This window comes from Sebastes umbrosus, chromosome 3, assembly GCF_015220745.1.
Source record: "Sebastes umbrosus isolate fSebUmb1 chromosome 3, fSebUmb1.pri, whole genome shotgun sequence".
Lineage (NCBI taxonomy): Eukaryota > Metazoa > Chordata > Actinopteri > Perciformes > Sebastidae > Sebastes > Sebastes umbrosus.
The window spans coordinates 34445673-34462707 of record NC_051271.1 but is presented as its reverse complement, the minus strand read 5'-3'; the positions used below and the strand labels follow the sequence as shown (position 1 = coordinate 34462707).

Here is a 17035-nt window from a genome sequence, read left to right as displayed (position 1 = left end):
CATGCCTCGCTAATACATGTAATGACAGTGCCATAAGCCTGCTATAAGGGTTCAGTGCAGTATCCTGCTGAATACACTTGAGCTCCATTATGTCATTGGAGATATGAGGTCTCCTAGTTTTGTTGCTGAAACTCACTCTCCCAGGTTGAGAACTTGATTCCAACAGACTCTTCACTATAAATCTCTACTGGCTAGAACACTAGAACACATCCCTGTACACGCTGGGTGAGAAAACCAGCTTGCCAGACTATCACAGGACTGACAAACACAGACAGACAACCGTTCATACCCACATTCACAGTTATGGGCAATTTAGAGACCCTAATTCACCTAACCCGCATGTGTTGGGACAGTGGGAGGAAATTGGAGCACCTAACAGATTCAGATTCATACAGATGGATAATAAAAAACATGAACACAGACTGATGACTGTATTTCCAGTCTGTTGTGTTATATGTAAGGGATAATGACCAGCTAGCGGGTCATTGTTGTGAAAGAATCCCCGACAGGGCGATGCATCGCATCGGGGTCTCTCATCGCCCTGAAGGAGATTCTTTCACAACAATGACCCGCTAGCTGGTCATTATCCCGCTTATTACACGGCTACTTACTGGAGAAATCAATATTTTGCAGCCATAGCAACGGTCTGCTTTACATTGCAACGGTCTGTGATACATAGCAACGGTCTGTTATACAGAAATTATAGACCGCAGAACGCCGTGATTGACCAATCAGAATCATGTATTCAACACAGCCGTGTAATAATTATTTTTAAACTGTAACTGGTGTGCTATCTTGGTCAGGTCGCCCTCAGAAAAGAGATTTCTACTGTATGTCAATGGCCTCCCTGGTTAAATAAAGTTAAATAAAAAATTAAAAAGACCTTAGGCAGTGAAGTCCTGGAGCCTGAACTCTGTGTTGTCATTGTGAGGACAGTGGTGATGCCCAGTGCCACTCTGGCTGGGGCAGCATCCATGTTGATCCAGAAGGAGACCCAGGACAGAATGACAATGAGCAGAGAGGGGATGTACATCTGGATCAGGTAGTAGCCCATCTGACGCTCCAGGTGGAAGCGCACTTCAATACACGTAAATTTACCTGCAACAAAGCAGAGACAAACAAAAGTAATATTTCCTTATTTATTATTTATTTATTATACATAATACATTTCTGAAGCACGATAATCAGCAACAAAGATGGGGCACCGTTATGATCTAACAAGGCTCCACCCTCGCTTTACCACACTCCTTGAATGTGGATTTTCTGGATTTACTAACTAACAAGATGGCAGCAAGCGCTCACTTTATGTCAGTCTTCAAAAAACATTGAGACATGGGTGTGGCTACAAAAACTCGTCTGGACTTGGGGTCTGCCCATTATGCCGCCAAAAATCTATAAATAGCATTAATCCCTGTCCTTCTCTGAGCCTCCTGAATCAATGTCCCCACCCCCATAAAGCACCCAAGGTCAAAGACACCACATCCCTGTTTGTCTACTATCTATGGTCACATCCCTTTCAATGAAAAGAATCCGTCTGTTTGTTTCTCCGTCTTGCAGATGATTTTTATCTTGACTTGATCCCAGCAGCAGAAACATGATGGATGCAATGTGGCAACCGTTTCACCCTGTGTGCATGTTACAGTACCTGTGTTGTGATGCTTACAGCAGTGTGTGTGTGTGTGTGTGTGTTACCTGTGTTATAGTGCTTGGTGCAGTATCTGAGGTCTGATTCATCTTTGAGGAGGAACTGTGGGAGCGTGAGGCCTTCGGCCACTTGGACTGGTCCATTCTCCTGCCACTCAAAGATCAGGTCGTTCATGGTGTAACCAACTGAAGAAAGGCAAACCACAACAATATTTAATAATCATCTATTAATGAAACTTTATGCAACATAAAGGTCATGGAGTAGAAATCATTAAAATGATAGATGTGTTTAGCAGAGGCTTCATGATTGGCTGACATTTTAAATTCTTGTCGGTTACTTTACTCTATCTTGCAGCGAGTTGTCTCAATGAGGGCTCAGTGCTGCTTTCTGACATCTTTCAGCCTCAGTTGGGAAAGTTGGCTCAGTTATTAAAATTCGGTTTGGTCTTATAGTACATCTGTCCCTGAGCCTGGATTTCGTACTCGTAATCGTACTCGGGCAGCTTGGCGGAGGTCTCCGCTCTCCGAGTGCCATTCTAGTTTTTTTAAGTTTTCAATTTCAGAACACTCTTGATTTTAACCAACATCAAGCAGAGCACCAACTCACAAAACAGCTATTCTTGGTATGTTATTTGATGAATAATTGAGGCAAAACGTTGAAAGCAAAACCAGCTTTTTTTTTGCAGCCAGTAGTGCAACAAGTATTAGCATTCTTTACTTTAGCAAAAGTAGCAACACCACACAATAAAACTACTCCATTACAAGTAGAAGTTATTCAAAATTGTTTAATGAAGTAAAATTACACAAGTAGTATTAGCAAGGTGTGCTCAAAGTATCAAAATGACTCATTATGTAGCACAAAGCATTACATTATTATAATATTTAATTTTGTTACTGATGCATTAACATGTAATAGCAAGCAGCAATCCATCATCCATTCTGCAAGCAGCATCATGTTTTATATGTAACATTTGATCTGTAGTGTTTCTAGTGTAGTGTACTGTACTAAGCAGCATTAAATGGAAAAACTCAAGATATGTTTTGTGAGGTCACAGTGACCTTGATCTTTCACCTATGACCACCAAAATCTAATCAGTTCATCCTTGAGTCCATGTGGACGTTTGTGCCAAATTAGAAGAAATTCCCACAAGGCGGACAGACGGACAACCTGAGAACATAACCCCTCCGGCCACGGCTGGTGTATGGGAGGTCGCTGGATGGAATAATAAGCTGAGCGCCTTGACATTGATACAAACTATTATGACTATTATGCTTACTTTGATCATAAAAATAATTCCAGGAATTATCCATGATTTTTGTTTAAAAGCAGAATGTAAACTAAAGTACTCAAACACACAAACATCTTTATATTCAGGGTAAAATGTTATGTTCCATCTTCTAACCATGATGACTTTACTTGGAGAAGGTTACAAATGGGAAAGAGTAGAGTGAGAAACACATGCATGAGAATAATGACTGAGAGGGTGGAGGCCACATTAAAATGTATGCAGTCAGCGCTCTGTAGGGCATTTTGGCAAAAGCAGAAACCAGCTGGCAGAAGCCTACAGCCATGCACAAAACAGTTTGTTCAGTTTGACTCTCAAGGTTCAGCGTGTGAAAAAGTATTTTCTTTTTTTTTTAACATGCATACCATGTTTATAAAACCAAATAAACAAAAAAAACACAAACAAACAGAGGAGCGCATGCCCTCAGCCTTCCACACAAGACTCCAAGCTTCTGTGCTCGGCTCCGGATTATTTTAATCTAACATTTGCCCCGGGTGGTAACAGTGTCTCCGACTGTCAACTCAGAGCAATTGCAAGTTCTGCTGGTCACACCAACTGCATCAACACAAAACAGACCTCTTTCCATTTCTAACTACTTCAGTCGATGAAATTCAGTTCAGTATTCAGTGCATGAGATTACCCTAGCAGGGACAATCTGCACATCATGTTACCCTCCAATTCAATTTCACACGTATTAAAGCTACAGTATATGTAATGTGCCGTATTAAATTGAAACATGCGTCATGACTGGAATAATTTCCTCTCATCCTCTTTTTCTCTGTCTCTGTCTGTATGCGTGTGTCTTTGTTTCCTCAGAAAGAGCCGCAACACAGCAATACAAACACTCTATTAGATATACATATATAAATATGAAACGCGACCTACGTACGGTAATGCCTCTGGCCAGTGGGCTGTAGCAAAATGAATCCACCAATGAAGACAAACAGTCTGTGCCCTGGGCCGGGCTACGCTCCCGATTGGACAAAGGATGAATTAGTCATCATAACCCTATAGACATTATTAAACACGACTTTGTGTGTCCTAAAAAAGACACGACCACGTGTCTGCTTTCATCCACGAAGGGGGAAAGAGGATGATACTGAACTAGTGAGATGAATGAATGAGTAAAAAATGAGAGAAAACGTGCGTCACACAACAAAATAAATAGATGGATAACATGGAAAATGATATATAATATGATATGTATCCACACATTTGTAATTTACTGGTAATTACAGTATCAACGTTTGCACCAAGTCCACTTGGTGCTACAAGTTCTGCTCCCTGTATGAATCCAAGCAGCGTGTTAGACAGTGAGTGGTGTGCACAGCTCCGTCTCTGTTCCCACAAAGTGCCTGTGGGTTCAGCATGCTGCTCTCTACCCACAGAGGCAGATCCCAGCGGACACGGGATATACATACGGCATGAACAGGAGAAGCCGTCGCAATTATGATGAATAATAAACCGAAGCAGGAGGAGTAGGCAGGAAAGATGGAGCACGGGCTGAGCTATGTTAAGTTATTAATCAACAATGTGTGACTGACATTGTTGTTGCTGCTCACAGATAGAAGCCTATACTGTCATGAAACCCTCGTGAAGTGCAAATGCACCGTCGAGCGGTAAAAGCTCCACTATGATTTGATGAATAATAAACCAGAGGAGAAGGAGGCAAAGAAAGAAATCAGCAGAACTAGTGAAAGAAAGCATGTAGTTGCATGTGATACCAAGATGAAACAGACAGCTTTGATCAGGTGTGAAAGATTTAAAATGGGTTTATTGACAAGTCCAATAATCTGCCTCGGGGTGTTCACTTCATATTTGCAGTTGCGTGTGCCAGATTAGCTATAGCTGCCCGAGTTTGAACTCTGCTCATCCATTTTACACCTCCAGGAAGCTCACAATTTAATGAATGACAGCAAGGGAAGGGATATTGTTTCCCGTGTTTGTCCTTCAGACAGCACTTCTCCACAGGCTTGGTGCTGTTTTACAGGGGCATGTTGCCTGTAAGGACCAAGCCCCCGGGAACAGCGCCGGACTTTGATGCAAATTTTCATAGAAGCCAATCGGTGGTACTACAACTTCCGTGTGCGTCATGTAATGCAGCCGATTGACAGCCATTGGGCTGGGAAAGAGATGTCTGTAACTCAGCGGATCATTTTTTTTAGTTAAAGGAAACGCTATTGCGTTTGCTCTATGGGCCCAATGGATGCGGAAGATCGGCGGATGATCCGGGTACTTTATCACTCGGCAGTTGAGCCGTTTTGGCTTCTCCTCATCTCTCATAGGAATGAACGGAAGCAGCCTACAACGCTGTATCCAGTTCTCTTTATACAGCGATGGTAAGGAGGCCCTGCCTTAAAGGCTAAAGTCAGATTACAGAAGTCAAAAGGCAGAAGAAAAAAGGTTGTAACAGCTATCTGATGTAATTGAAAGAATCCAATTGAGGAAACTATTTCTTTGATTTCAAACTATAGCAGAAAGTTGGTTTCAAGCTTATGATTAGAACTAGGTTGAGGTCCTTTGGAGGGCAAGGGTTGGGATGGGCATCTATAGTTGCGATGGTTAAGGTTAGAGTAAGGGGCTATAGGGAATGCGTCATGTCAGTAAGGGTCCTCACAAGTATAGAACTACAAACATGTACTGTATATGTGTGTGTGTCCATACTGCACTTACAGCTCTCCAGTTGCATGATACACGTCTGGACATCCATAGGGAAGTTCTTTAGATCCATGGGGCATGACAGAGTTAATGTTAGTCTGAAAGAGAAGAAAGAGAGAGGAGAGAACAAGTTAGAAGTGAGTCAAAGACAGTGACGGGGTATGAAGTCATCCATCAATGTCGTACACATGTACATCATCAAAACACTTTTATCTGTGCTTATTTTATATTAATGTAGCACTAAGTCAGATATCTTTGAAGCACTGAAACAGAAGCACAACCTCTCCGAAATATCTAAGATATAACAGCTGCTATTTTTACTTTTGCCTACCATCACATCTACTCTACAGAGTACAACCAGAGAAACTATCATATACAGAACTTATATCAGCATTTTATGTTGAAAGTCAAACATCTGTGAGTATTAACAATTAATAGCGGTAAAATAGACATGCACACATTCTTGGGGATTTTTACAAAACATGTTTGTCAAAGCTTGGAAATGAAATGACTATTTATTTGGATCTGAACAGAACCATAAAAAGAAAAATAGTCCCCCCCCCCATTAAGCTGGGTTGTATTGTTCAGTGTGCATTGTGTTGGGAGTAAGCATGCTGTTGGTTCATGCACTATAAATAAAAAAAGAATTATATCATAAGATATTGTAAAATTATACAAAACAAATACATTCTTCAGTGAGGTCCCCGAGAAAAAGACAAATCCCCGCACAGAACTACAGTACTTATGATGATAATGTATTCCTCCAAATCCCATCTTGTTTGCAACTGCACTGTGGGTGCACTGCGTGCCTCTATCCATGGAAATGCTAAAAATGCATCACCATGTGTTCCCATGACACACTGCTCCTTGAGTCATGAATACAGGACCCCTACAGCGCTACAGCTCCTCAGTCTGCTCAAATTCAAGAGAAGTACGTTCAAAACGGAGCCTACTGGCGAAATAAAAACCTTCTTTCTGTACTGACTCAGATATGACTGACACATTTCTTTACACACATACTGTTCTTCGGCTTCTCTTTTAACCCCCCCCCGCGGCGAAAAACAAAAACAGGGCCCGACCCACACTTACCTGATAGAGTACAAAACATTCCCATTCTTGAATATCCTGAGCAGTTTGTTATCTGTAGTGACTTCATGAAAGTGGGCCCCCTTCTCATTGGCAAAGAACAGGTCCGGTTTCCATATGGAGTCTAACATAGAGGGGTCCAAGTCCAGAGAGTCATCTGGGTATTCAGTAAAAGCGAGCCTGGGGTCGTTCCACTGCTGACGGAGGAAGATGTTTACACGGTAGTCCTGCAGACACAGAGAATAACATGAAGGATCACTCACATGTATAGAGGAACCTGAAGCAGCTGGTTGATTCCCCCCAAAACAAATGTGCACGATGAGCCAAGTTGGCCTCAGTCCAAACATGTGGGCCGATGCGGATGACAACGGTCAAAAGCTGTTAAATATCTAAATTTTTTTCAAGAAATTTTACATTTTTGTCTGTATTTCAAAATGACAGAACATTTTTTTTTGTTTCATTTGTGATTTATATGTAAATGGTCTTAGATTTACAGTATTTTTTTGTAATCACAATCATAATTATCTGTATTTAAGCTTTTCTTGATCATTTTTAACAATAATTATTGTTTTTTTTAGAGGTTTATGACTCTATTTTAACAATTAATTTATGTTAGAAGAAAAGGATTTCATGGAATTCTAAAAATATTTCTTGTAAAAATACAGATTTTTTTTGCAAAACTTCTGAGTTAATGTAAATTTCGGCTTTTTGCAACGTAAAATTACAAGTTTCATTTGTGATTTATATGTAAATGATCTTAGATTTACGGTGTATGACTATTCTAACAATAAATATATGTTAAAAGTAAAATATTTCTTGTAAAATTACAGTAATAAAGGCTAATTATATAAAGATAAATACTGTTTTGTTTTTTTTACAGTTTATTTATGTTAATTAACGGACAGTATTTTTTCTTTTTTTAAGAGACATTTTCTGGCGCCCCTGCTGCCGGAAAATTTCTGTTATTTTACACTTCTTTTTTTTTTTTACAGTGTAGTGATGTGCAGTCCTGTACATGAGGACAAGAGATTCCATTGTTGCTCCTAGTAAAAGTTTGGATAATTGGGTATGTAGTTGTAGTTCTTGATTCTGCAATTGTACTCCATTTTTTCACTGAGAAGCAGACGTCTATGCTCATGTTGACTCTGCGCCCCAAAGTGGCTATAGTGTTATAGAAGTTTGTCACAGGGTCATGCTCCCAATCTTATTTGCCTCAGATAAACAAATCCTAGCCTAGACCCCGGGGTTTCTGATGGTTCCTAATCCATCCATTATTAGAACTAATAATGGTGTTAACAAGAAAGGTGCCGAAAAATGTCCTTTTTGGCACCAATGTGCTTAACCACTCCTGAAATCAAATATAAGAAACCTGATCCCTTTGTTTAAACCTTTTAAAACCATTACATAATTTTCCCACAGTGACTCACGAACTCTTATATCTGACTTACTATAAATGCTATTATTCAAACCATCTGGTGTCATAGTTGATCACAGCAGGTCAGTCAGCAGCAGTATACTAGCCTCTGAGGGTTATCTATGTAGGAATTAAAAACAATAAGAGGAGATAAGCCTGTAGGTGGGGGGGAGGGGGATTTCATCATATGGTCTGAGGTTTTGTCTAGCAGGAAATGCTTTGGTGAAAATTCTGGTTTATTCTACATGATTTGAGTGATTTAAATGATCTGTGAGAGTATAAGCAGTATATAAGCATCTGGGGAGAACACAGGGCCTCTCAAATTGGTCTGGTTCCTAGAACCGATTGTCCGGATGCCAGTATCACTACATTGCACTGCAAGTTCAGCTAACTAGAAAATTCCCAGAATGCACTGTAAAAGGCAGCTAGCATATCTGCCCACTATGCTCACTGACTGGAAGTGACATCACTACTCTTCCACTTCACTGCACTTCCAACAGAGCCAGAGTCATCGCACGGTGAACACAGATGTGACTAATGAAACTAAACAAGGGGAAGTCTGATTTAGGTGTGACAGTAGCACTAGGTTTTGGCCCACATGAGTCAAACATGCAATCTTTTTTATGAGCTGTGTCTTCTTTGCACTTATGATGCAACAAGAGTCCCCTTGAGAAGGAAATCATTATACCTCAATACACTTGAATTATATTATATCTGTTTATACACTTTATGCTTAATTTTCCATTATCTATTACACAATAGGTAGCCTAACTCTTAAGAGAACAAACGCCATTATCATCGCTGCCTAGGAATCATGTAGCAGATTCATTAGCGTCTCAGTGTTCACTGATGCAGAAACCTAATCAGAGCTGAAAATACAATTCACTGTGCAGTGATTCACCGCCTGCCTGGAGGTGATCCTGAACGTCTGTAAAGATGTGGTTTCTGTTGGCAGGTAGATAGGCCTTCATTCCAGCTATTCAGTTATCAGCTGTTCATGGTGATCTCTCTATTACCACAGTGTCCGGGCACCAAGCATTAGATATACAATCCTTTGTCTTTCTGATGTCTTCAACCTAATCCTAATGCACCAACTGCATACTATGCTAATTTTCAACAATGTTTTCAAATATATATTACAGTACATAAACATCTGGATAATTAGAAAAGAGTAGCAGTGTAGTTGTTACGGTTCCATCCGTGCCATCAGCCTTCCCAGTGTGTCTTTTCCCTTTTTTCCTGTGTGCCCAGTTCCCTGTCTGTCTCGTGTGGGCATGTCTGACTGTTTGTGTGTGTGTGTGCGAGGCTCTTTTCCCTGGCAGACTCTCCCTCTCCCTGATGCAATCAACTAACCTGATCAACCTTCGCAGCTGCCTGCCATCTAATCATCAACCACAGTATAAACACCCCGGTTCTCCACTCACTCGTCGCCAGATTGTTGACTCAATCCAAGTGGTAGTTTCGATCTTGTTCTTGTTCACTAACGTTTGTTGTCCTGTGCCATAGGATCACCGCCTGCCTGCAATCCCAGCCTCGACATTCCCTCATTCCATTCATCATTCATGCTTTTGGCAATAAAGCCCTTTGTTCAACTTCCACGCCGTTGTCTATGTCTGCATTTGTTGAAAGCCCCGTGCGTCTCATACGGACGCTAAAGGGTGACTCGGTGCGTCAGCTACACTATTTCATATTTATTCCATCAATAATGGATCAAATGACTGTATGACTGAATGTGTAATGTGAGAGATGCTGCTTATAGTGATGAGCCCACAAACTCCACTCTCATTAACTCCATTTTTCAGAGAAAAATCGCAGATAAACCCACTGACTACCTGCCCAGCACCCAACGGCAGGCAGAAAAGGTTTACGACTAGCTAGTGAACATAGCATCAAAGAAACATGTCTTTCTCTCATGAGTTAGGTGAGACTGAAACAGAGGTAAAACCAGAGAGAATATTGCATATCTTGGCCAGAAATGGGATTCCATAATGAAAGCTTGTTTTTCTCTGAGCCTGCTGAAATTGTAAACAGGAAATTGTTGCTTACAATTGCTAACAAGTTTGACATATGAACTTTATCAGATGCCAATATGTCAATGTTGTATTAACAGCTCGTTCCACTGCCCCAAAGTGGCCAAAAAAATTAAATAATGCAACTTTAAAGAACCATCACAGCCAACAGGATCAGGTGCACTGCTAACAAAACAGCTACACTGTTCTGGCACAGGTTAAATGTTTTTATGAGGACAAACATCATTTGGCATTATCATGTCTCCGTGGGCAGTCAGATAAACTGAACACTGCTCGCACACAGATAGAGAATGGATTAAGAGGGATGGAGAGATTGAGTGAATAAATGAAAAAAAGAGAGTCTGACAGTAGTAAATCTGTTTAACATAGATAGCGTGTACAGACCAGAGAGTGCCAACCTGGCTCTAAGCCCTCTGTGTGTGTCTGAATCTCTCCTCCTGTCTATATTTCTCCCCTCTTTCAGTGACGCAATGGTAAAACAAAGAAAGGAAACTGTGTCACCAAACAATCAGCATCATAAATGGTTATATTACCATTTAATTGTTAAAAAATTAAAATGTATTTAAGGCATATCTGTCCAAGACCACTGCAAGGCATGCTCCACAAATGTGCATTCTGATAATGTAAAGGTGGTTAAGCTAAGCTCTGAGAAACAAGATGGATTTATAATGTGAATTAAGGTATTTAACTTCACTACATCGATTAACACAATGTTATTTATTCAAAACACAACCTGTCTCATCATCATGTGTGTAATGATTTCTGAGCACAGAACAGGTAAGAACCCACAACTCAAGACATGCACTTAAGGTCCAAAATCCAAAGGTTTATTCCAAAAACAGGCAGGGAAAAGGAGAACCAAACTAACCAGACAGGGAGACGGCAGGAATCAGAGTCCGAGAAGTCAAACAGGGTTCATCAATCAGGGTTCAGCTTAACGTAACAGTAGTACGGACTGATTTGTCCAAAATGTAGCATGTAATATGCAGTATATACAAACAAAAGCAAAATCTGCAGTTTGCCAAAAATACCCGGATGTCATACTGATTCAGAAAAAATCTCCTCCACTATGCATCGGACCAGTCTACCTCGCCTGATGTATCCCACAATGCAAAGCGCTGGCTATGGTCACATCAACAGTGGCCAAAAATGAAAAGTTATTTTACAGTTTTTGTACGCTATTTCATCATTAAATTCACTTCTGAGAATTTTTGAGAAATCAAACATATAGATTTTGAATATTGAGCAGAACAGCCTCTGACGGGGGGAGAGATACCTGCTGAGACAACATGACCCTTTTTAACATTACCTTTAAATAATTAAAACTAATACACGCTGTACTATTTGTGAAGATATCATTCCACTGCTCTGTTGCTGCAAGTGAAAAAGCAGTTTGAGCAAATTTTGTTAAGCAATGTTTTATATAACGTGATGATGTTGTTTGTCTTTCACCATGAGCTGTTAGAATAAATGTTTAAGGGGTGATAATAATAATAACAATTATTATTGTCTATACTGACTGCAACAATTCAAACAGTCTAGTACGTAAAAGGCAATGGCAATTGACATCACTTATAAGTCTCTCCATCCATCCATTATCTACATCCTAGCTGTTATTAACATGTGTGTTATACTTCCTGTCATGTCAGTGAAACATATTTATAATGTGTTGTTGTCGTGTTGAGGTTATTTCTCTTCACTCTCTTGTTTGTTAGAGGAACAGAGGGAGTGGGTGGATGAACAGACAGATGGTGAGAAGAGAGAAAGGTCTTAATCCTAATGTGACATATGGCACATGTATACTGTATATACACATATATTTTACTGTAGTGCTCCTCTCTCTATACAGCTGTCAGTATAAACTGGGTATGACGACCTCTACATCTGACCCCTCATTCTGCACAGTCCTCTAAGTCACTGCTTTGACTTGAAGCCCCTTCATTGGCCGTCTGACTTTTAGATCCTGCTCTCAGTTTTCTAATCTCTCAACGGAATAGGACCTTTAACACATGTCTGATATGTAAAGTATATGACACTACCCTGTTAGCTGTTCCCTGGCCTGGGAATAAGAATGGTGCACAATCAGCTTTAATTGTCTGTGGTGTTCACATCTGGAACAGCCTGCCACAAATGACCAACAACTGGATATGGTAGCTTGATATACACACACTTTACTGAACAGGATAAACCAGTTGCAAACTATTTAGATAACTTTTTCCATTACTACCAGAACATCTAACCATCAATTATTATCCAACCTCTGAAAAATCAATACAGTGTAAAAGCCAGTATTATGGGATTGTTTAAGATAATAATGATGAATTAAATGCTTATAACTACAGACATCCTCAAAATGAAAGTGAAAGTGAAAGTGCATACTGAAAACTGACTAAGACTCTAGTGGATTTGAAATCTAAATTAACAAAATCCATCCATTATCTGTAACTGCTTATTCTATTCAGGGTAGCGGCAGGGTTGGAGCAGATCCCAGCTGACGTTGGGCGAAGTGCAGGGTACACCCTGGACAGGTCGCCAGACTATCACAGGGCTGACACATATAGAGACAGACAACCATTCGCACTCACAGTGTGGGAGGAAGCTGGAGGACGGTACCACAGGGAGAACATGCAAACTCCACACAGAAGAGCCCCAAGCCACATTTGAAGTCTTGCTGTGAGGTGATAGTGCTAACCACTGCAACACTGTGCTGCCCAATTACAAAAAAAATTAAAAAATAATTGTTTAATTAAAAAATGAACAAATAAAAATAATAATCAGAATTTCCCTAGTTATATATACAGCAGGCAGACTTCAAAAATAAATCACACAAAGCCGGCTGGGTGTTGTGTAAACAAACGGAAGCCTACTGTCATGGAACATTCATTTGAGTCCGATAAATAATGAAAGCCAAATGAAAGCAATATTGTAAATTCTGAAATTTCTCATGACAGTTCATGCTTGGAAGGCAAACACACACACACACACACACACACACACAAACACATACAAATGGCATATCCGTCAGAACAACTCCCAGTGGTGCAGAAAGCACTTAGACCTTGTCGCTTCAATCATCCATCCACTCGTCCATCCATCCGTCTTTAGAGGCGGCTTCACTGATCACAACCAGTTCTGCTCTGCTGGCTCATTATGCAGCAGACAGACTGGGACAGGAAGTGAAGTGGTGTCAGAGTGTAGTGAAGCATCCCAAATGTGTTCAATCATTCAGACTGTATAATTCTATCTAACTACTAAAACTTTTGGTTTATGAAGACTAATAGCTCATATATTTTGGGACAACTATTTTTTGCTTTGAGCCAACAAGACTAACAACATGTCTTCACAGGAGGCGTGGCTTGAGCAGCACATGAGCAGAGCAGCAGCTTCAGCAGCTTCACTGCTCTCCTCTGTGTCTACACAGGATGCATTCAGGCACAGTATTGAGTGTAGGTCCCCTGTGTTTTTGATCACACAACACATCACTGTAGTTGTGTGAGAAAAAACAACTGGAAAATAGACTTGAAACAGAAAAATACACTGTGGGTTGTTTTTGCATGTATAGCGTGAGTAAAACGTGAGTCATTATGCAGCCTGTGGAGACAGCTGGATTGGTTCAAATAGGAGCGCATCTGTTGTGTTAGACGGACAACCTCATGAGCAGTTGATAAACCAACTAGAATAGCACTCGGAGAGCGCAGACCTCCGCCAACGCATGACTTTAAAAACATATCACAGCTGGTGGTTTCGTGAGGTGGTCGGCTTGTTATTAACACGCTGTGTTTTCGTGTAACGTATCGGCGGATGCCTCTCTCATTCAGTAGCCTTGTTATGTCTGTATAACGTTACACTACGTTGTCTCTCATCCTGTCAGCTACAGCTTTGTTCTTTCTCACCGTGAACGGCCTGCAGCTTCCGCACACACATTCACTGACGCATCTCCCTGCTCTCAGAAGGAGGCGGGGTCATGCGTCATCAGCTACACTGCGCATGTGTTATACCCTGTGGTTTTAATGCTCAGGCTGAAATTCTTAAAAATATTCCTGAATCCGGATCGCAACCAAAATCTAATGGATTATTCATTGTGCCACACAACACCCCTCCAAAAAATGTTATTCAAATCCATTGCACACTTTTGGAGTAATCCTGCTAACGGACAAACAAACAAACCAATGCCGGTGAAAACATAATGGTGGCTAAACAGAGGTAAATATGAACAAAAATAAACAAAAGTTCAAAGCTTTCTTCCTCTGGAGTGCATGAATATGTTTAACCAGTCTGTAATATTCTGCAATATATTTAGGAAAGTATCTTTATCTGTGCATTGAGCTGCGTTATATTGGCTACATGCTTTTTACACACACAAATCCAACATAATGTTTCAATTACATTTGGTGGATAGTGAATTATTGATATGCATTACATTGGTGTTTTAAGGGGGAAATAAACACAACAATAATTTGGGACTCAAATCCTTGCTGTTGTAACTTTCTGTCCTTGTTGATAATAAGCATGGACGGGTGACACACTGGAAGGAATTATGGCTACTTTGAATCCACCAGTGCATTCTGTCGGATTTCCACACATACTGGATTTTCTACTCTTGTTTCTCTTATCGTTTGTCCCTGGTCGGGGGACTCTTAACAGGTTAGGACAGCTCTGCAGATCCCAAAATCCTAGAGGAGATGGAGTGACTTTCACAGGTTAAGAAAGTTGATAAAATACCCTTACTCCTGTACTCCTGTGCCTGAAATTAGAACCAAATATGAATCACTTTTGGGACATTTTACTAACATAAGTGCAACATACCAAGAAACATATAAAAATTGTGTTCCTGGTCTATGTATTAATATGTGTATGCATGATATTGATGTACAAAGCAGCTTGTGTGCAGCCTGGACTGACTTCATGTCACTTTAAAGCATTTGCTGTCAGAGTCACTAAATGTCTTTACTGAACTGCTATTTATGTCTGCTTGTCTGTCTCTTCTGATTTCTGTCTCTGTCAGCCTCCCTCTGTCATTATCTCTACTTGTCAGTGTGCTCCTGTCTGGCCACAGTTTGAAGCTTTTCTTTCTTCCTCTTGCAAATTATTTTCCCTTCTGGTAGATACTGTCACTTGACCAGTCTCCCCAGTCGGTGTACTGTCTCAATTTGAGGGAAATGCTCTTGTTGGCTGGTGCACATTTTACTATTTAAATAGAATGTTGCCCTGAACTGTTTTAAACTGGATCCTACCTACAGTATGTAAACCCTATTTAAATATTGACAAGATGTGAAGAGCTCTGAAACTGTATTCAATAATTTACAGCAGATATTGGGGCTTGATAATGAATGACAAACTAATGACCATCAGGCTCAAAGCTTATGAAGTTAGACCTTTTAGGGCACAAAACGATCTGCTTTCTGCGCAGGATTTTTTCATGGTTTTGTAAACAAATTGTCATGTTTTATTTAGTGTCTCTCCAATGACAAATTAATTTTGTTTTTCACAGGGAATGTCTTAAATGGAAAATTTGCCGATTTTCAACCTTATCTCTATTTATGTGAGTTAAGGATATAGTGTGGAAACACCTGCAGGTGTTTGACGTGATAGTGATGTCGTTGGAGGTGAGGAAGAACTACAGAGTGCTACTTCAGCTTTGGTAGCTGTGGAGTGAAATGCCATTCAAAAACATCCTTGTTCTCTTCGCTTGTATTGCAAACTAGTTATGTTTCCAACAGTGAAACTAGCATCGTAAAATATGAGTGCAGAGGATGTTATGGACGAGGATTTTTACAGTGTACAGTGTTTTGGCTGACTCGGATATTCAGCCGTATTCAGCCGGAGAGAGGCCACTCGAGGCTGCATTGGAGGATATGGCCGGCGGGGACCCTCCAGAAGCTGAGTTGCCGACAGCAAACACCGACCCATGGAGCCTTTGCTCAAATTGCCCTCCGATGCTATGAGAAACGTAATCATTCTGCTGTAATGAATGTCAGCGTTGGCAGATTTTGTTGGATGCTGTCGCTGACGCCAACCCAGGGAGAGCGAGCCGTGTGTGTGTTGTATGAAAGTTTTCCTCCTCACTGGGTTGGAGGTGTGCTGGAGACCTCCTTCAGGTTGTATTATTGTAAGCTGTTTTGTTGAGTTGAGTTGTCCATCAGCACTGACTGGACATCCACATAGAAAATGTAAATGACTATACATATTTGAATACTCTTTATGAATGTCTTTTGACGAAATACGGTTTATATAAAACATTTGTATAAAATGAGTCTGTGCCTTCATGCTAATGTAACCTTTATGCTAATTTATTTTATTTTAGTTTCATGCAGTATCTGTGTTACTTACCATGGTGGTTTCAGCAATGGAGCCAAAGCTGTTGATGAAAATGTTACAGGAAACGTTAACTGGAGGACCTGCAGAGAGAGAGAGAGAGAGAGAGAGAGAGAGAGAGAGAGAGAGAGAGAGAGAGAGAGAGAATGATTACAGTAGATGGATATAATGTGATAATGTGCATCCTAATCATATTCATTGATACAAACTGGGAGGTGGGACCCCTAAGGGGTGCCCAGTGTTATAAAAAGGGCGAGGCTAATTATTAATGATGATGAATGGGGGGTCTTGAAAATATTTTTGGGAACCAGTGAAGTAGCATGTGAAGTGTGATTGCACTCAACTTTGGGCTATCAGAAAGTAATCAGTATTTTTCAAAATAAGATAATTTAACTTTATTAAACTTCATTAAATGTCACCTGGGGGCACCACCCATCGAAAAGAGAAAATGATAGCCAATTAATAAATTCAGTTTCAATTATAGAGGTTGCTACTAAGTTATTGACTTATAAACAGTGACCGGAATACTCCATACACACAAACCACATATAGTGGGGAAGCATTTTTACCTTTTTGTAATAACATTTTGTACAATTGCACTT

At 40.4% G+C, this 17035-nt stretch overlaps 1 protein-coding gene across 2 annotated transcripts in view; it reads right to left on the bottom strand.

The window, feature by feature from the left end:
* Positions 1-17035, bottom strand: part of glra3 (glycine receptor, alpha 3) — a 40979-nt gene that overhangs the window by 7564 nt on the left and 16380 nt on the right. For both annotated transcript variants that reach the window (XM_037764844.1, XM_037764845.1), the window contains exons 3-7: positions 16449-16516; positions 6678-6901; positions 5604-5686; positions 1693-1830; positions 884-1098 (exon numbers count right to left, since the gene is read on the bottom strand). In XM_037764844.1, the coding sequence (XP_037620772.1) occupies positions 884-1098; positions 1693-1830; positions 5604-5686; positions 6678-6901; positions 16449-16516 (728 nt within the window). The remainder of the gene's footprint in view (positions 1-883; positions 1099-1692; positions 1831-5603; positions 5687-6677; positions 6902-16448; positions 16517-17035) is intronic.